This window comes from Chamaea fasciata, unplaced genomic scaffold (assembly GCF_029207755.1).
Source record: "Chamaea fasciata isolate MVZ Bird 193981 ecotype frontalis unplaced genomic scaffold, bChaFas1.0.hap1 SCAF_26, whole genome shotgun sequence".
Lineage (NCBI taxonomy): Eukaryota > Metazoa > Chordata > Aves > Passeriformes > Sylviidae > Chamaea > Chamaea fasciata.
The window spans coordinates 2,305,201-2,325,979 of NW_027094111.1; the positions used below are offsets into that span (position 1 = coordinate 2,305,201).

The 20,779-nt window shown below is 51.6% G+C and overlaps 1 protein-coding gene across 2 annotated transcripts in view; it reads left to right on the forward strand.

The window, feature by feature from the left end:
- Window positions 1–20,779, forward strand: part of GRIK3 (glutamate ionotropic receptor kainate type subunit 3) — a 112,260-nt gene that overhangs the window by 61,347 nt on the left and 30,134 nt on the right. For both annotated transcript variants that reach the window (XM_066204367.1, XM_066204368.1), the window contains exons 4-9: window positions 1,203–1,384; window positions 4,858–4,911; window positions 8,665–8,838; window positions 11,055–11,198; window positions 13,874–13,981; window positions 17,609–17,722. In XM_066204367.1, the coding sequence (XP_066060464.1) occupies window positions 1,203–1,384; window positions 4,858–4,911; window positions 8,665–8,838; window positions 11,055–11,198; window positions 13,874–13,981; window positions 17,609–17,722 (776 nt within the window). The remainder of the gene's footprint in view (window positions 1–1,202; window positions 1,385–4,857; window positions 4,912–8,664; window positions 8,839–11,054; window positions 11,199–13,873; window positions 13,982–17,608; window positions 17,723–20,779) is intronic.

The window sequence follows — 20,779 nt, forward strand, 5'->3', positions numbered from 1 at the left end:
TATTCTAATGTGTTTCTTCTGTGCAGAGGGACACGCTTCTCTCTTCCCCCTTGCAATAGGCATCTGCTGAAATTCTCCTTGCGACACCAGATTCCAATAATTCCTGCTCAGCTGCATCCACCATGGCACTTTGCCTTGTGTAGGAAACAGAAATGGGTTCTGAGGGTAGTAGGAAGTTACGAGTTGTGATTAAGTGACCGTTACGATCTACGTGACTCATAAATCCAAGCGCATATTCTTTTTTTCCTTTTGCTGCTGTGCATGGTAAATATGCAGATTTTAATTTGTTGTGTAGCTGATTATCACATGCTGTCCTTTCTCAAGGGCACATCTGCTTAAGACAATTTTTTTGTGATCTCAGAGGTGCCTGAGGTTAGGACCAAACCTGCTGTTCTCCCTTTCTACCCAGTGCAGGGACCTCATCCAGCTCTACTGGCCGCAGTGGTGGCAGGGAACCACCAGGAAAAGCCATTTTGTCCTAAAACAGCTCCTCTGGGGTTAATGGTTGATGTGTGACACCTTGGCTTTGATACCCTTTGATACCCTTTGATACCCTACACAGATGTGTAACTACAAGAACGGGCTATTTATGGTCAGTCTGCACAGGTTTATGTGAGGTTGCTCATTTTTTGGTATTGGAGAGGGAAAGGTGACCCCCTTTCCTACAGCTGTGCCAACAGAGACTGTGGCCCTGGAGGATCCTGCACCCATGTGCGAAGTGCCACGGTGCCCTTTAGCAACGGCCATTTGAGGGATGGATGGATGGATGGATGGATGGATGGATGGTTGGATGGATGGATGGAGGGATGGATGGATGGATGGATGGATGGATGGATGGAGGGATGGATGGATGGATGGATGGAGGGATGGATGGATGGATGGATGGATGGAGGGATGGATGGATGGATGGATGGATGGATGGATGGATGGATGGAGGGATGGATGGATGGATGGATGGATGGAGGGATGGATGGATGGATGGATGGATGGATGGATGGATGGAGGGATGGATGGATGGATGGATGGATGGATGGATGGATGGAGGGATGGATGGATGGATGGATGGATGGATGGATGGAGGGATGGATATTGGTCCTGATCTCATTCCGTGGAGAACAAGGGAAGCCCTGGGCAGCTGTCGCCCATCCCGTGGGGAAGGCAGACTGTAACCCTGTGGGTTTGTTTCTGTGTGACACCCGAAGGCCTCATCCGGCTGCAGGAGCTCATCATGGCCCCGTCCCGCTACAACATCCGCCTGAAGATCCGGCAGCTCCCGCTGGACACCGACGACGCCCGGCCCCTGCTCAAGGAGATGAAGAGGGGCAGGGAATTCCGCATCATCTTCGACTGCAGCCACCTGATGGCAGCTCAGATCCTCAAGCAGGTGAGCAGGGGGCAAACAGGAAAGTGAAGTGGCTGCCGAGGAGCTTGTGGGTGTGGGGTGGCCGTAATGAAGGGTGACCCCGCCCTGGGGTGCAGCTTTCCCCTGGGCCACAATCCACAGCCACACTCAGAGCTACAGCATGTCCATCCTTCGAGGACACGGACGGATTTCTGCAGAAGATGGCGTTTTCCCTGAAAAGCTGGAAGTACCAAGGAGTGGCTGTGGGTCAGAACAAACCGATGTTACAGGAGGAGAAGGGGCTGTTCCAAATACAGCGCCAGGCCCAGGCTGGGGCAGGACAATTCTGTGGCTCTCCCTGCAGCTGTGCAGCCTCAGCCTTCTTCCCTCTTCCCTCTTCCCCCTCCACCCAGACTGGCTCTCCCAGCAAGGCCCAGCCAGCAGGGATGGCATCCTCTGTCCCTTCCCCAGCACAGTCTGCAATTCTTGGACTTTAAGCCAGATGTCAGTGATTTTCCATTCAACTGGGCTCCCTCCTTTCTTCCTCCACAAGTTCCACCACTGGCATTCCTGCTGCTCACCCCAGCTCCACCTCATTCCCATGTGCCTTTGGGTTTCAGGGTCAATATGAGGCAGAGGAAAAGGCTTTCACAGAGATGCTAAAAAACAGCTGGTGGAAGTGTTGCTCCTATCAGCCCAGCACGACACCACAACACAGATTAAATAAATCCCCAAAGGGATGAGAAAAAAAGCACAAGGCAAGAGCCTTTTCCTGCAGCCTGCTTGATGCAAAATGAAGGGAAGTGCTCAGAGAACTGGGAAAGCCTGGGAGGGATTATTATGGGAAGCAATAGAAGGGGTTCATTGTCTCCTGCCAGTTATTTTCCTGTGCTGGTAGTGTTTGGTGCTGCTCACTTAGTATGCAGTTTATTATAGTTTATTGTGCCATCTGCTCAGCTCATCACCGCCGGTGCAGAGTGAGGAAGATGGAGGAGAGGGGGGACTAGGGGAGACAAGTCTCTCTAAGTCCTTCTGGCTGGGTTTGTGTGTGAGTGTGTGTGCTGGGGTTTTGTCAGGACCTGAAGCCATGGATTGCAGCTTAGCAATATAAAACGGTGTATTTTTACTCAGGGAAATACTGAAGTATTTTCAGAGTCTGGGGAGTTGCACAAACCCAAACCACAGCCTGACTGGTCTCTGCATGCTGGGCCACTCTGGTGTGTAACATCAGGCAGGTTCAGAGCAGAGCACCACAACTTGCAGGTGACCCTGCTGAAGATTAGGAGGCTTAGAAACCTCATATGGATGGCAACAAGGTTCTCACAAGACTTGTGCTGAGATTTCCACTACTTGACATCAATTTTCATTGCACATCTTCAGAAAACACAGAAGGTTTGAGCACCTACAGCCTGTGCTGGCTGAGGCAGCTCTGACTGAGCACTGTACACACACTATCGCGCCAGTCGGGACCTTGCTCCACAGAGATTCAAGCTTCCACGCTCCCACAGCACAGCACTGATCATCTGGGCAGGGTTTTTTAAGTTAAAAAAATGCCATGGATTAGTAATCCGTGAGTTAACACCACATGAGCCAGCACAGCTGTACAGATGAGACTGTCACCTACTGCTCCAGCCGGGGTCCCTTGGAGTGACCAGACATCAAACCATCCATTATTTTGCCTTCCTGGAAAACAAATAATTGTAGAAACCTATCAGAGAGCGAGTCCTGATTGCGAGGCTTTCCCGTTCTATCCCAGATTCCCTGGTCTTCCTCAGTTTTGGTCCCTTGTTATCACTCCAGGTCTGTTCCCAGGCTTCCCTGTGTTGTCCCAAGCAGCCTCTGTGCTCCGCAGGGCACAGCTGTGCCTGTCAGCTCTGACAGAGCTCCTGCTCTCATCCTGGCCACTGCCTGTGGCTTATCCACCAGGATGATCATTTATTCATTTCCCCAAAAACCCAGATGCATCCTGCCCCAGGCTGGAGCTTCCTTCTGACAGCGGGTCTGGGCTCCTCAGCTATGGCCAGAATGATCCAGCTGCAGAACATGAACTGGGATCTCACTGTTTGCTTCACATTGGCTCCCCACCACTAACCGATGCTTCCCATACTGAGGTACCATTCCCTGCTTCAGCTCTTTGAACCAGGGTGTGCAGGAGGGAGAGAGCTACACTGGATCCACTGACCAGGCAGGGACTGGGGGACAGGACAGTGAAAGGCCACAGGGACAGCCCCCACACTTTCTAAAAGCTACTTCCAGAGCAGGAAACCTGGGGTGAAATCACACTCTAGAGTCACACTATCCAGGCTTGCAATCCAGATCCTTTCCTTTTCCCTTGTTTTTTGACATCTCACTTCTTTTCAGACTGTCACTTCCTTCCTCGGAGGTAAATTCCGCCCTAGTAATTTCAGCAAAAAACCAAGGGAAGCAAACATTTCCTGGGGGGACTTGAAGTCACTTTCCCATCAGTGGGGATTTTAAAGTGCTCCTGCATGTGTTTTCTCCAGAAAACATGCTCACACAGCCAGCATCCCAGCCAAACCCACAGGAGTCTTCCTACCACCAGCCACCAGCTTCAAGGTGACATTTCTCATCGACTGAAATGTGCTCCCCCCATGCTGGGAAGGGCCTGGACATGGTCACCCAGCCAAGCCACTTCAGCCCACAGTTGTCCTCTGAAAGAGCTTCCAGGACAGTCTGTTCTCTCCAGTGCTCAGTTATGCAAATCCCAGCAATCTGCAGGAGCCATCCTCCGTGTAGGGGCTGGCAGGGAATCTCAAGCTGTGCTGGCCAAGGGCCTTCAGGACCGTGATCTCCAAAAGCTGAGGGACAGGGGATATTCCCACCCCTCGTCCTTGTGCCTTCAGTGACCCAACTCTAAACCACGCCCTAAGTTAGGATCTGACTGTTGTGCTCAGGAAGGAGGGACAGAGGCAGGAGCTCCGTGAACTCACTGCACAAATGGGACTGAAGGCGGGGATTCAGAGCCCCGGAATTACATGTGTCAGAAATCAAAACCCTTTCAGCCAGCTTCTCAGCCACGACATGGCTGTAAGAACGGGCTAGTTATGGTCAGTCTGCCCAGGTTTATGTGAGGTTGCTCATTGTTTGGTATTGGAGAAGGAAAGGTGACCCCCTTTCCCACAGCTGTGCCAACAGAGACTGTGGCCCTGGAGGATCCTGCACCCATGAATGAAGTGCCACGGTGTCCTGGCACACCCAGGGACACCCAGTGTCACCCAGAAATGCCACCAGCCCTCATGGGAGCTGGGCACTGAGGCTTTGCCATGGCTTCAGAATGGTTTGAGGACCACAGCTCTGCTCAGCTCAGCAGTTGAGCATGTGCCTCTTGCTGAGTGAGCGTGGCTTAACTGCTTCATGACTCAATCCTGAACCCAGCCCTGGTGTTTCTGGATCTCTCCTGCCACATTTACCTACGAGCTCTGAGTTTTATGTTGCATAGCTGTTGTTATATTCTTGTATCCCTTTACTAACCCCTTTTCCCTACTCTCCTTAAGGCGATGGCAATGGGGATGATGACAGAATATTACCACTTCATCTTCACCACTCTGGTAAAGTATCTGGTTATGGACACCCCTTGTACACTCACTGAGGGAGGGTGGGACAGGAGGGTGGGATGGGTGTCTGATCCCAGTGTGCACTGTGCTGGGATGGGGTGGGAAACACAAGGAAATGGGAGATCTGGGACCCTGCCAGGAGGAGAGGGCAGGGCTGGACTTGGCTATAGGTCAGGGTCAGACCCCAGTGACCTGGCTCTAACTCCCGAGAGATGTCAGCTCTTCCTTCCCCTGCCCTTGGACAGGTCACTCCTTTGGAGTGCACTGCTGTGGGCCCTGGTTTGATTTTCCCTCCCAGTCACTTTGATTTCAGTGTAGCTCCCCACGCACTGACAATGAGCACAGGGACAGTGCAAGGCTGCAGCCCCACCCAGGATTTGGTGAGATCCTGATTCAGCAGGAGCTGGGGATGAGCACCCAGGACCCCTCTGGAGCCAGGAGCAGCCCTGCTGTGCTCCAAGCTTCAGCCCTGCAGGTTTATTTTGCAGGAGCGGAGCTCAGCCTGACATTAACTCCCCTCTGTTAAACACGGGCCAGTTCCTCTCTGACTCTGGGAGGCATTTGCCTTTCCTGGCAGGGTCACTTTTGTCTCCATTTAAGATGCTATTGTCTAGTCTACTGTTGAATTTCGTGTGATTTTGAAAATCCAATTTATCTTTTTGCCTTTAGGAAAGAAACAGGCCAAACTAACCCTTTAAAAACTACAAAATTTATTTTTCAAATGCAAAAGACATTTTAATTACCCCTGCTGCCATTATCTATTCCAGGCAGCTTTAAGCATTTCCCAGATAACCTCCTATTAATCAGCCCCAGCTGAGCCTGGAGTACATTTCATGTGTAGGTACAGCCTGGAGGTGGGAAAAGAGGAATTATAATAAATTAATAGATAAGCAATCACAATTAATGCCACTTTCCTGAAATAACAGTTATATCATGGGAAAGATATTTTAATCTGTCATTCCTTAAGGCAATGTTTTCCTAGCTTGCAATGCCTCTGCTTCAGCTTCCCCAGTACGAGACCCATGGGGTGCTAATGAATTAGTCTATTATGTTATACTGAATGTTTCTAAAAGGTCCCCAGTCAATACTGAGCACAGTGTATCAACACTTGGCATGAAATGCTTCAACATTTTGCTAGGCAGCACGACTACAGTTCACTGACTCCAGTATGAAGAGCCCCACCAGCCCTTTGCACCACAGGAGGAGGAGGAGGAGGAGCAGGAGGAGGATCTCTGATGAGCTCTGGTCTCTGCCACCGCAGATTTTCCATCCAAAGCCCCTGCAGGGAGAACCCCAGAACTCCACTCTCGTCGGGGGGTGTCTCAGCAGTCTGTAAAATGGGACGCTGCCAGGCGCCAGGGCAGAGCTGCGGTGACACCTCACCCAGGGCAGCAGAAGACAGGGATGCCCTTCCTGGACCACCCTTCCAGCATCCCCCTGAGGGTGTGGGATGCCCAGAGGATCAGTCCTCAGCATTGCTGCCACCACCGAGGAGCCCAAAGTGGGCAAACCGGGGAAGGGGGAGAGCGTCACGGGAACACTGAGAATAAGATTAAGGGTGGAGGGGAGAATTAATCTGCAGCACAGAAAATAATGAGTGAAAGGGAATGTAGATGAGGTGGAAAATAGAACCAGATGTTTCGATTTGTGCCTGTGCAGGAGCAGAAAATCCACAAGAAACTGATCTGATGATTCCCATCCACACCTCCCCATGTCCTGACACTCAGCTGGTATTCTGAATTACCCTCTGATTCCAGGAGATGATAAACCAGGCTGCAGCTGAGATTTGAACTGGAACCAAGCAGGGGGGCTGATGGGATGTTGGTTTCTATAGGAATTTCATGAAAGGAAGGGTCGGTGGGGAGCAGCAGGGCAGGGACAGCACCCAAAATACCAGTGGGATCTGAGAGGTGGCCAGGGCTGGTGGTTTGACAGATGGGCAACAGAGACCATGGGGTCTGGAGCTTGGGGGACCTGATTTATCACACCTGGTCACATTCTGAGGGGGAAATCATTGGCTTTTGCAACCAAGAATTATTTCCTCACAACAATTTCTGCAATACAAACTGAAGTGTTTGATCAAAAATGAATCTTGATAAAACAGACCCATTCCAGCAGGTCAGGCACAGAACTGCTGTCCCCCCTCCCAGACAGAGACATGAGCACCTGTCTGAGGTCAAACCACTGTACTTGCCCTTAGCTCCCTCAAGTCATTTAAAAGTCAACATTGTGGCCTGCTTTTCACAGTGCCCTTTAACAGAACGTACAGGTTCACGCTTGCAATTTTTCAGGGTTAAAAAACAACCCAAAAAACCCAAGTCCTGACTGCCATTGTAGGGTGATTAATGATTTGGTCCCTGCTGCACCTGCAGGTCTGAGCACTGCATCCATCAGCAGTGAGCCCCGGGGCTGCAGAGCCTGGGGCAAGGCTTACAGAAAAGATCAAACCCCCAAAGCTTATTAAAGCAAAACAGCCATAAGAACCCTCCCTCCCCCCCCGGGAGAATGCTGTCTCAGCTGCTGGCAAGTGCTGCTGCTGTTCTGCTTTCCTTAGGGCAGCACATGTGCGACTTGACCAGCCCCCTGTGGGCAGATGGGTGCTGTAGCTGGGTGACCCCACAGTGTAGCTGTGTCCCACCAGCACAGCCCCATCACAGAGCACAGAACAGCCCCAGCACAGCCACAGCCACAGCATCTCATCCCATATTGAACCTGTTTTTGACAAGCCCTTGTGAGAGCAGTGAATGTCGCACCTTCACCCCCACGCTCTGTTGCAGAAGACTTTTGGTGCTGCCTCTCCGCCTCCCCACGTTTATACTGCCACAAAACACTCGCAGAAATTGTTCAGGATAAACTCTGAGGAAATATGTCCCACCCAACAAATGGCTCCCCTTAACCAAGCCACCCCTGGCTGCCATCTCACCACACTCCCTCACTCACCCCTCGGGTGAACAGATCAGCCTTCACATGCTCCTGACACGCTGCCTAACCCCAAACTCATTCCTGAGCACTGAAACTGAGATTCAGACACGTGGAGAGCCAAGGGCTGCACCACAGCAATGCTGCCCCAGTGCCCCCCGGCACCCCCAGTGCCCCTCGTTGCCTGCTGAGCGATGTTCACAGGCTGGCAGCCAGCAGAGCCGAGCACTGCCTGGCTCTGGTTCCCACATCCTCTAAAGGGCAGCCTCATTCATCTGCAGACTGTGTAGGCTGGTCGGAATGTCAAGGAATGCGTCTTAGTTCCTCTTTGATAGTCAGCAAATTGGTGTTTTGCATTCAGAGTGACTCTGTCATCTGCAGCACCCTGTGGGCCTCGGCACTGCCAGCAAATCCCCCGTGGAAAAGCCCATGGGAACCTCAGATACAGAAACTCTGCCTTGTCCCCCCTCCCTGGGTCACAAGTCTCTTTTCTCGGGGTCACAGGCAGTAATTCTGTCTTTCTCCCCACAGTCCTCTTGCCTCTTTCATGCTGAGAGCAAATTCTTTGCCTCTTTGGTAGGAGTTCCCTTCTGCTGCGTGTGGGGGAACCTGCACATACGGCACCCAAATTCCACCAACACCTCCAGGGCTCTGCAGGCAGCGACTGACGGCAGCAGACAGCACAATCCTCTGAATTCCTGAGGGATATGCACTCCCTCCCACCTTCTGCGGGCTCTGCTGTCTCCAAACACAGACACCAACCGACGCAGAAAACTCAAAACAAAACAAAGCTAAGCAAAACGTTTAACCTGGTTTCTCTCTTTTAAGGATCTTTATGCATTAGACCTAGAACCATACCGCTACTCTGGGGTGAACCTGACCGGCTTCCGGATCCTCAACGTGGAGAACCCTCACGTGTCCTCCATCATCGAGAAGTGGTCCATGGAGAGGCTGCAGTCGGCGCCCAAGGCAGAGCTGGGGCTGCTCGACGGTGTGATGATGGTACGGGCACTTCCAGCAGGGCACGGGGCTCTGGGGAGCAGGGCAGGCTGGTAAAGGAAGGCAGGGACAGTCAGTAAGGCATTAATGTTGCTTTTATTGGTTCTTGTAACAGTAACAGCTCATCCCAGGTATCCACCTTGAGGTGCTTTCTTGCATTTTTTAACAACTGTCCTAGCACAGTGGGCACTGTGAGTCTGGGTCTGGTCTCGCTGGGCAAAGCCTAGCAAAAATAGAGGAGTGGGAATGATGGAGCTGCCCGAAAATAGAACTTTACTGGTGGTAAAAAACAAACACAGAGACTGCATGGTCCAGAGAGCAACATCCAAAGACCTGGGGGCGTGGCTAACTTAACAATATATAAGGTTATCTGGAGGCAGGGGTCCAATCCCGAACACGGGACAGGGGCATGACTTTATATGTCAAAGGTCCCAAAACAATGGAGAACCAGAACCAGAGACATGACTTATTTTGGAACGATGCCATTAGCATCCTAATTTCCATATCCCACCTCCCACAGTCTTGGGTTTACAGTTTCTGCCTAAGGTACCTGGGCTAAGGTATTATCCATCTCAGCTAGCTCAGTTCCCACACTGTCCCTCCAAGTCTGGGGTGAAGCCCACACCCCAGTGCTGTGGTAACGCTCCTGCTCAGGCCCAGCTGCCAACAGATTTGCCACCAGACAAGGCAGGCAGCCAGGACGTGCCCCAAAGGGCTCCAGCTGCCCCCAGAGCAGCAGGACACCAGCTCCCAGGGCTGGGAGCACAGCACATAGCCGGGCTGGGCCAGGCACTTTGCTGAGATTGAGGCAGGAGGAAAGCACCAAAGCAATGCCCAGAGATGGGCTGAGCTGCAGCTTTGATGACTCCTTTTAGGGTCTGATGGCAGCTCTGCTCTGCTGAGTTACTGCTCGGGAGGTACAGCACCTGCTCGCCCATCTGTCTTCCCCGCCAGGCTGCCTCCGACCCCCGGAATTGCTGACTGCCTCCCTCCTTCCCTCTCCCTTTAGATGTGCCAGAACCAGCTCCGCAAAGTGGCAGAGCCTCCCAGACTTTCACCTTGAAATGGCTCCTCAGATCCCTCCTGCTGTGTTTGTTGTGAGGGGAGAGACTCTCACTCTCCCGCGGGCTGCCCGCAGCGGAGCCCTCCTGTGCCTGCAGCACAGCTCGGTCCCCGAGGCTGCCTCCCCTCCCAGCCCCTCTCTGCTCTCTCAGAGGGATCCTGCCTTTGATTCCTGTTTGCCAGGTGTCTCTCCAGTGGGGCCCTGGACTCAGCTGGGCATTACAGTCCGCAATTCACCATGAAATTGCATGGACATACCCTTTCCCCCTTTTCTCCAGCCCACACTCACAGACCTGTCCCTGCTGCGGTCCATACCCGCCCACGGATGCAGGTGGGGCTCCTGCTCTTCATGCTTGGCTGCTGAGGGAAGGGAAGGTCACAGAGATGGCTGCCAAGGCTGGAGGATTTTCTCCATGGCTACGTCCTGTTAGATGTTTGCTCAGTTATTTGCTGTATTATTTTGTTTTATTGCGGTTTATTACGCTGCTGCTACACTCACATCTGTTTCGTGGCTCTGTGAAGCCAGCAAATAATGTGTTTTCACCAGGAGGTCTTACCACATCAGAGTGAAAAATAAATCCAATTCTCTTGATCAGTGTTTGGATGTGAGATAGGGCATCTCAAATGGAATCTAAAATCATCACATTATGTGGGGGAAAAAAACTTCTCCCTAGCTCAGATCACTGAAATGCTAGAATACGTTACAAAGCCATGAGGTCCTGATTTTGGTGACAGTTTGTGTAGTATTTGGAAAACTGTGTGCCCACAAACACCTCTGTTTCTTATTTTCCCACGTATAAAATAGCGTGGAAAATATGTTCTTGTATAGTTTTTGTTGGGTTTTTTTTTGCACTCAGACAAAACAGACTCAATCAGAAAACTCCGTTACTACCTTCTACATTTAGAAGCCGTTGCCTCCCTCTTTGACACCACAGCAGGAAATGTGCAAGAAACAACCCGAACAGCCGCTCGCAGACAAACCACCCTTCCAGAATCGCTGATTTCAGACAGAACCCCCGAGGTTTCAGTCTAAAGAGCCAAAGAACCACCAAGCAGGGACAGAGAAACCCTGGCGCTGGCGGGGGATAACCCAGAGCGGGTTCCACGTTTTTCCTACAGCTCCCCAGGGCCACCAACGCTGTCCCCCTTCCCTTTAGACAGACGCTGCCCTGTTGTACGACGCGGTGCACGTGGTGTCCGTGTGCTACCAGCGCGCGCCGCAGATGACCGTGAACTCCCTGCAGTGCCACCGCCACAAGGCCTGGAGGTTCGGCGGCCGCTTCATGAACTTCATCAAAGAGGTAAAACCCTGATTTTATTATTTTTTTATTATTTATTTTTATTTATATTTAATTATTTTTACTTTTAATTATTTAGAAATTTTTGTTTTGTTTTTTCAATTTTTATTTTTTCTTTAATTATTTAAAATTTTTGAATTTTAAATTTTTTTTAAATTTTTTAAAAAATTATTATTATTATTTTAAAAAATGAAACCAGACCTGCAGGGAGACACTGCAAATCCTGCCAGAGCATTTTTGTGACAAACTCCTACTGGCCCCAAGTCCCCATGGCAAGTCATGGAAGAGCCATGTTGAACGTTGGCTATAAAATTGCCAAAAGTTTTCGAACAGAAGTGTGGAGCATGTTGTTAGTTGTTTCTGTGCTCTGTGCTGCTGTGTCACCTGCTGACCCCAGCAAAGCCACCCATGAGGTGACACTGTGCCCACCTGGCCCTGCCTGAGCTGCATGGGGCTCCACGGCAGGAGAGCAGGACAGTGATTTCCATTGCAGAGAGAGAATGCACTTTTTTCTCAATCTGCACTGAGAACTGAATCTCTCCCCTCTCTGCCTCTCTCTCTCCTTCCTCATGCTTTGTTCCCCTCCGCAGAGCACCGCTCCAGCTGGTTGCCAAAGCAGAGTGTAAATAATTTGTTTGCTTGGCTCCTTCTGCACATCACCCTGCGCCTCACACTCCAGCGCCTCTGCCTGTTGTTTTCCCCTGTCAGCACCGTGTTAGCCCAGTGCAGGGAACAGCTTCCTCCGTGCTGGAACCAGAACAGAGGAATTGCTCTCTCCAAACTCCTGTAAACTCAGAGCAGTGCCAAGGGATGAGCTGTCCCCTCAGACCAGGAGCTGTGCAGCCTCTCAGTGCTCCCACCGGTGCCTCAGGATTTCAGCTTTTATATTTCTCATATATTTGTAATCCTGCGGTTCTTTAGTGTAAAACTCTAAACTCCACACACATTGTGAGCTGCTGCTTCCCCATTTTGGTCAGACACAACAATTCCTCTCCAGGCCTGGCAATCAAGGACACCTCACTGCCTCAGGCCCTGAGAGATGGAAACTAAAATGAGTTGGGGGCAGCAAACTTGAGGTCAATGACTTCATTACCTGAAGCTGTAATTGGAAGATGAACCCCCAATCTGCAAATGGACCAAACTTTAAAAAGCGTGAAAACCTGTGACCATTGTCCATTTGGGGTGTAGCCCCTGAGGGGCTTCATCTGCCCAAAATGTGCCTGAAAGCCCTACAATAAATAAAACCGCTTTTTATTCCCTTAATTTTGTCTGCCCTCTGTTTTTAGGTAAGCCCCAAAAAGGCACCAGCACCGCAGCCCCGCGGGAGCTGCCGGGCTCAGCACGCAGCTGTGTTTGCTCCAGCTGGGCACGTCAAACATTCCGTGTTTTCCCCGGCTCCCGGGGGGCTCCGAGGGCTGCACGTCCCACAGGCAAACCACCTGCACGGCCAAATGAGCAAACACGAGCCTCCCCAGGACTCCAGGGTGGCGAGGCTGGGAGCAGGCTGTCACTGCTCCTCAGGAATTAATGAGGGAGAGCCAGAGGAGCGTATTTACCGGGACAAATGCCAGTTGTTCCCCCCGAGAATACATTACGCCACCTTGGTCGCACTGGAATATTTCAAGCTCCCCCACCCAGAAAGGAAACAGATTTCCCAGTGAGCAGCCAGCACGGAGCTGCTCAGGGGAGACAGCCCGAGGCTCAGAGCCCCACTGCTGGGATGTGATTGCTGAGCAGCAAACTGGCAGCAGCCTGGCATTCCTACGGGAGCATCCTCCTCAGGACGGTGCTGCAGCACATCCAGCACTGTCTCCAGCCATCAGACACCTCTCTGTCCTCCAGCTCCTGCTTCGCTGGCACAGAGAACCTGGCTCTGGGCGTTCTAGCATCTCCTGAATCAGAGAGATTCATTCTAGGGGTGCTGCAAAGTGAACAGTGGAGAGGAAATTGTATTAAAGGGGGTTTTTGTGGAATTGAATTGAGGCATCTTTACCCCAAGCTCCTGCTCCTGGTCCCAGCCAGACCAGGCTGTTCAGGACCTCAATCAGCCAAGCACTGAAAAATCTCTGGGGATGGGATGTCCCAGTCCCACTGAGCACCTGCCCTGTCCTTATCCTGCCAAAAAACTGAAGCAGGGCACCAGCAGTGCCCCCGGACCCCTGTGCCTGTTCCCAAACCTCAGATCTTGCTTGCATGAACACGTTCTTGGCCTCTTCTGCTCCACTTTCCCTCTGGAAGGACAGAGGGAAGTGTTCCAGACATTTAAGCTCCCACACACCTTGGAAGTAGCAGCGAGTTCGTGCACAAAAGGGATTTCTTGAGGCTGGAGCTGTCCCAGAGCCGGCTCCCTGCAGCCGGCGTTCATCAGCACTACAAGGATAAACGCAGCACACAAGGATGCCTGTGATAAATGCAAGTCGTTTTCTACTGAGTCATCACGTCCTGCAACAGCTGGCGAACACAAAAGGTGCGAACAGAAATTGTAGCAACGACTGCAAGAGAGTTAAGGAAATCTCCAGCTCCGTCTGCAGTCTGAGCAGCGGAGGGATTATTAATTAATCAGGCTCTTTAGGGACAAAGAACCAGCATAAGGACTAATTAAAAGAACATACAGTGGAGGGCAAAAGATTATTTATGATACTAAGTAACGGCCCCGCTACTTTTTCTCCCTTCCACAGGCCCAATGGGAAGGATTAACGGGACGAATTGTCTTCAATAAGACCAGTGGTTTACGGACAGATTTTGATTTGGATATCATCAGCCTCAAAGAAGACGGCCTTGAAAAGGTAGGCAGGGTTTGTTTTATCTGCATGTGGCTGAGGATAATGCTGGTGCTCAGCAACAGAGGAATGGTTGGTGCTGTATTGATTCCAGGTTTCTGGGGTTTATATAAAAGGATATTCACTTTGTGGGATTTCTCAGATCCTTTTCCATGCTCAACCATGACTCACTCGCCCTGAAGCCAGTGCGTGGGATTACAGATTGCAGAAGTGCTTGTGGCACTTTCCTGGGATACTGAAGGCAAAAGAAACTTTCCAGCATCCATTAACTCCTCCCTGCCCTAAGCAGGCAGGAATGATGCCTGTCCCGCTCCCTCTTGCTGGCCTGGCTCACAAACCCTCAGTTCTTCTCCGAGGAGCCCGTAGCTCTGGGGACCAGCACCTGGAGTCATTTCCCACTGTGAAATTGCCCAAGGCTTGGGAACAGCCCCAGTTTATTACAGCCTGGAATTAGCAGGAGGATGCAGTGGGTATTTTGTTTATTATCTAAGGGACAAAAAGGAAAAAAAGAGAAGTGTGGCCTTGCCTGCCTGGCTAGGGGTGTCATAAGGGTCGAGGGCATGAAGGTTGCAGCCTTGGGTCCTTCAAATTAGTGCAGATCTCCTCTGGGCAGAGTAAAACCATGCTGATGTGCAAATCTGATCCCAGGTGTGCCTGGGGACTTAATTTCCTTCTCTTCAATTACTTAAAAAACCCCAAACTTAAAATAAAAAGGCAACACACAGAGCCTTAAAGCCCTTAGAAAGCAGGTTTCAAGGTGAGATGAGTTGACGACAAACAGAGCAGAGAGTGGCTGGAGCACAGGGAGCTGTGATTTCCAAGAAATCCCACGGTTCTGACCGCTCAGTGAGCAGCTCTGTGCCCCTGTTCTGCTACAGGTGTCTATCACCTGCACGGGAGGAATTTGGCAGGGCAGCGAGGCCCTTTCTAGAGCAGAGTCTGCTTTCCGACAGGTACCAGGTGCCCGTGGCAGCCGGGCACGGCGCTGGCTCTGTCCCCCTGGGCAGGGTGACAGGTTCTGAGCCCGAGGGACACCCCGGCTTGGCAGCAGGGAGGGATTTCAATTACCCGTGAATGGCCCGAGAGCACAGGGGACTTGTCCAGGGAATTAATCACTCGGCACAGGGAGGCAGCCCCAGGGCTGGAGGCAGCCGTGGATCAATCCTCCCTTTGGAGGGGATGGATCCTGCACCGGGAGGCTCCCGCCAGCCCATCCTCCTTCCTCACAGTTTGCTTTTCCTGGGCTTTGAAATGAATGGCTGCCACACTTCCCCACCACAGCAGCAGCTCGGTGCCTCAGGTAACACAGCTCAAGGTCACCACAGCCTTCTCCTGCTGGGGAGGTTTTGGTGTCAAGTACGGAATAAAGGGAACATTTCAAACCAACCCAGTGACCTTCAGTCTCGCTGTGGTTGAGCAAGGAGGCAGGAGGGAGCTGGGGAAGATGCCGGCGCCTCGCAAGAACTGAGCAGCAGCCGACCTTTGTAGCCTTATTTTTTCACGAAACATTTTGTTTGTAGAGCAGAACACAAAAATATCAACTCGTCTCTTTGAAGTCCAGCAGCACCGCCGCGCTGCTGGGGAGCTGCGTTGGGCAGGTAATAGAAAACGTGCCAGCCTTTGATACCACACAGATCCAAATGTTTAAGCACAGCCACAGCTCCACCTGTCAAACCAACACCCCTCAGGTGTGCTGAGCAGAGCTGGCACCAGCTGGAGTTACTGCAGCTCTCTGTCACATCAAGCCCACTGGAAGCTGCCAAACCTCGGCGCGTCCCTTGCACACCCCATCAACTTTTGTCTCCAATAATTCAGAGATTTCACAGCTCCCACCATTATTCTTCTGAAAGCTCCGTGTCAGCTCCGGAGGGGTTTTAAAGTATCGATGTCAAATCTCTGTTGAAGCCGGAATTCTGTCAATAGTTAATCTGAACTAACAAAACGCCAAACTACAAACAAATCCCAGATGGATTGTGCATTATGTATCACAGCTTATGTTTGTTGAGCTTTAGGATTGAACCCCTGATCCTCATACCTCCTGGATGTTCCAGGGATTACAGGAGTATTACCAAATCCTAATTACATATAGTTCGACTATCTGACTCACACAGTTCTCTTAAAGCACTTCTGCCTTTTTCTTCCTTTTTTAATATTTTAAACTGATTAATTCAGTCTTAAGTGCCATGCATTTAATTTTCTTAAAGAAAACGTAGCAAGGCAGACGTGATTGAGGCTGCAGTGTAGTAAACTGGGGCCTCTTGGATTTGCCTTTTCCCCATCCACAATAATAATAATTTTTGACATTGCAGCTGTTGTGTGATCCAAGGCAGAGACGGGGGATGGCTTCGGTTTTACCTGAAATATTTAAAACCTTTCACAAAGTTCATGGAAACTCTTCTAGAATTTATGACAATTTTTTTTGCCAGGCAGCATTGCTCATTACAAAGTCTCTTTTTGGGGATGCAGTAAAACCAAGTTCTCCCCTTGGACTGCTGAAGAGGCTGAAGAATCTTAAAAACAGCAATAAATAAAAGATGGGAAGCTGCTGGCTCCCTGGTGGATTGAGCTGGCTGCCTTTGGCTTCTCTCCGAGTCCCACCTTGCAGTTTGACCCTACAGATGGATCGTTCTGTTCCCATTTCCAGGTGGGGTTTGGTTTTTTTCCTCACTGTCAGACTGGCTCCGTGGCCACCCTGCTCCATTTGCTGGCAGCACTCCCATATTCCTCCAGCTTTCCTGACATTTTATCTCACTGTCACAGTCCTTTAGCCACTCCTGCCTTCAAAGTTTGTCCCAAAGCCTCCCCTGCACCGTGGAGATCAGGTTAACAGGCTTAGCCTCGCCCAGATGACTTCCTTAAATAGAGACATGTTTTGCCATTTCTGGATCAATAGACTTCATTAAAATCTAATAATTTATTAAATTTGACTGCTGGAGAAAACAGAGCACCCGAAATCGAGCTGATGTGCCTGTGCCATGCCTGGGCAGGGCTGCTGCCAGCCCCTCCTCCAGGTTTGCAGCCAGGACTTCGACTCCTCATCAGAGGGATTTCCCCAAGGGGGCCCCAGGGCCCAGCCAACAGATGTGTTAGAAACCTGCAGTTAATGTGCCACGGCACAGAGAGCAGGAATGGTCCCTATCAGGGATCCTCAGAGCTGCTCGAGCCATTTTTAATCCTCCCCACCAAAGCAAATTGGTGGGGAAATGGAAAAGAAAGAAAATGGACTCAGGTTTGAGGTTATTTTTCTTTTGTTGTGCTTTATCCTTGCCCAGATATGACTATTTAGTGTGGTTTGGTTTTTGCTCTATGCAGTGCCTTTGCAAATTGTTCATTCATTCGGCCCCTAAATTCCAGTCCCCACAGTCTTCATCCACAGCACAGGGACTGTGGAGCATGTGCCACCGGACTGACCTGCAACTGAAGGGTTAAAACGTGGTAATTCCAGTTTGGCTGCTGTTAATACACGATAATTCCAGTTTTGATGCTGTTTGCTGCAGACAGGAGAAGGAAGTTCCCTTTTCCAGGCCAGCAGGATGCTGAGAGCAAGTGAGGAATGCAAGGTGGGGATTAAGGAATGCAGGGGATTGAGGAATTTGAGATGGGGATTCACTGTGTTGCTTTGCTTCCTCCCAGGTTGGAGCGTGGAGCCCTTCTGATGGTTTGAACATCACAGAAATCTCCAAAGGACGAGGGCCCAACGTCACGGACTCGCTGAGCAACAGATCTCTGATTGTCACCACGGTGCTGGTAGGAGACTGCCAGCCTGTCATTGTCCTTCCCCACGAATCCCAGGGATATCCCAGGGATATCCCATATCTCTGAAAGCTCACAGCACCCCAGTGCAGATCTGCTGAAGAGGCTCTGCACATGGACAGGGCTCATGGGGCACCCAACGCCTGTGTCCCTGCACGGAGGTGACTTCCAGCCTCCCCTATGCCACTGCCCCTGAGCAGGCTGCCAGCCCCAGTGAGGCTGGTACAGGCCACTGGGAACCACAGGAGCTGATCCTGGCTGAGCTCCTCCACTTCAGCTGCCCCTGTCCCCCTCCAGGTGCTTCTCCTGCCCAGGAAGCTGCTGCTCATCTTGGCTGAGCTCTTCTGCTTCCTCTGCCTGGCCAGATCCCTGTCCCTTGTCTGTCCCTGTCCCTTGTCTGTCCCTGCATGATGGAGAGTCCTCCCCTGCCCATCCCTGCATGCCAGAGGGCCCATGACCTGTTGATCCCTGCATGCCAAAGGGCACAGGGGGCTTGCACACGGTGAGCCCCAGGACAGTCCTGTGTCACTGTGCTGAGCCCTAGGACAGCCCCATGTGACCCCAGGACAGCCCTGTGTCACCTTGGAGCTCCAGCACAGTTCCGTGTCACTGTGCTGAGCCCTAGGACAGCCCTGTGTCACCGTGCTGAACACCAGGACAGCCCAGTGTCACCCTGCTGAGCCCCAGGACAGCCCCATGTCACCCTAGCACAGCCCTGTGTCACTGTGCTGAGCCCTAGGACAGCCCAGTGTCACTGTGCACCCGGTGCCTGGGCAGGCACAGCAGTGGGCACTCAGCTGGCCAGCACTGCCCACCTCAGGTACGAATGTTCTTGGTACTGAAGATAACACCAAGGGCAAGCAGAGCCCCTGGCTCAGCTGTGACACCATCTGCCTGTCCCCCTCCTGAGCACACACTGCTGGAGTGGGGAGGTCTGAGGCTGTTATCCAGCTCTGCTCCCAGGTTTGGTGCTGCATTCTGTTCTCCTGTTCACTCCTGGATCTGACAGCAGATGTTGGATCTCAGTGAGTTTTTATTGACTAGTCCATGAATCTGGTGCCATTGGTTCCTGCATGGCTGTGACACAGCATGGGCTCGTGGCATGGCACCAGGAAGCAACAAAACACATCAGCCCTTGGCCAACCTGCCCACAACTGAGCCTGAGTCATGGGTTTGCCGGGGGAAATTTTCCAGCCCTTTTGTGTTCTGTGTTTTCAGGGAATGTAAAGGTGCAGATGGAGCAGAGCCAGCTGGGGATGCTTTCCCCAGTCTGGAGCAGTGGGAACCCTTGTGATGTTCCTCCCTTCCCAAAAGGGGACTTGATATCGTGTGGATTTGTATCATAGAAGGAATGGGATCGAGGTGCCCAGAGGGGAACACAGAAAGGGGATACATGGTCTAGGGCAGAAGAGAGGCTGGAACCAAAGGTCTTGTAACCCTCAGCAAGGACTTAGCAGTGTGGAAGCAGAACATAAGCCAAAGACAGATGCTGCAGCAGCTTTCCTTGCAAATGAGCCACTCCTCCTAACGAGCTTCCCATCCAGCACATGACATTTTTTCCCACGAATCATTCCCACGGCTGTGGAATTGTCTGGGTCCGGGCCCTGGTACCCACCATACCTCAAAGGCCATGGCATAATGCAAAACGATGGAGCCAGGAGGGGACTGACTGTCAGCCATCTGCCTTTGACAGGGTTTTTTCAGGCAACATTTCCATCTCATGCTCTGCGAGCACGTACCAATTACATAAGGCACAGGGTGATATCAGTTCCCATTAATTGTGCCACTCCATGGGCCGGCACACGTGCCACGGGGTTTCCACCTCGGAACCACGTCTGTCCTGGATCCCTGTGCCCAGGGGAGGAGGGAATGTGCTCAGACCTGAGTTCTGCAGTAATTGCGCTGCATCTGCTGGAGTCTAAAACATAAAATACAACCCTAGATGTTATTTGCATTTGCAACACCCCTTTGTAGTTCTGCACTGCTGTAAATGACGAGAGAAGAGCCATAGGAGGAGCCTTTAAAAGAAAAAGCATGAAAGGTTGTTTTTTCCCCTTTTGCTCATATTGCAGTGACTCGTTGGAAGAGAAATATTACCCCAGCAGCCAGTGCCGCTCTCCCCAAGCAATATGGGAACTGTGAAGTTATGAAATTGAGGGCACCTTCACTGAGAAATCGATTAGCAAACTGAGAGAGCTTGTGAATTGGATGTCTGGCTATTTTCAGTAATAAATTGTGAAATAGTCCGTGAATAAGTGGTTCACAGAGTTCAGAATTACCCCCTAGGAAATGTTTGAGACCTGGAGATACATTACTGAAGCGAGTGGCGTCCTAATGTTCAGTGCTTCGGCTGTTAAATATGTATGTAATCCCTACAGCGCTTCCCAAAATTAATAGTGCTTTATGGCTGCTCTGGAGCCGGCGTATTTATATCAGGATCCATAGATTCAGCTGATTCCCAAACAAAGCACTAATTCTAGAGCAGAAAAAGCCGAGGAGGCGGCGGGGGAGCGCGGGATTGAGCCGAGCTGCGTGTGCCAAGTTAAACTCCACGGGCGTGATGAGATCAGCTGGGCTTTAGAACTCTGCAAATGGGGCTTCGTGTGCTGCCACGTCCCCTCCTGACCCTGCTGCCGGGCCAAAGGAGCACCCCCTGCCCCTCTGCGGGAGCACAGAGCCCCAGGGCAGAGCTGGTGGGCAGAGACAAGCACCACCGGCCTCCAGGTTGGCACAGCCCCCTCCTCAGAGCAGCCCTGGGCAGCTCATCCATACCCCTCCAAACCAGGCACAGTGACATGACAGGGCCCTAATGAGGGCTCCAGACCTGCCCTCCCACCTCCTCAAGCCTCTCGTGCCTGACCAAAATCACAGAGGGCGTTTGCCAGCACAAAGCATAGCCCTCCCTCACCCTCCCTCGCTAGCCACCCCAGAGCAAGGACAGGAGCCCTGCAGACACCCCCAGTTTGAGCCAGGGATTCCTTGTAGGTCCCTTACCCTCCTCCTGCCTTCCAGCTCTTGCCTGCTGCCCACCACCTTTTCCCATTTCCATCT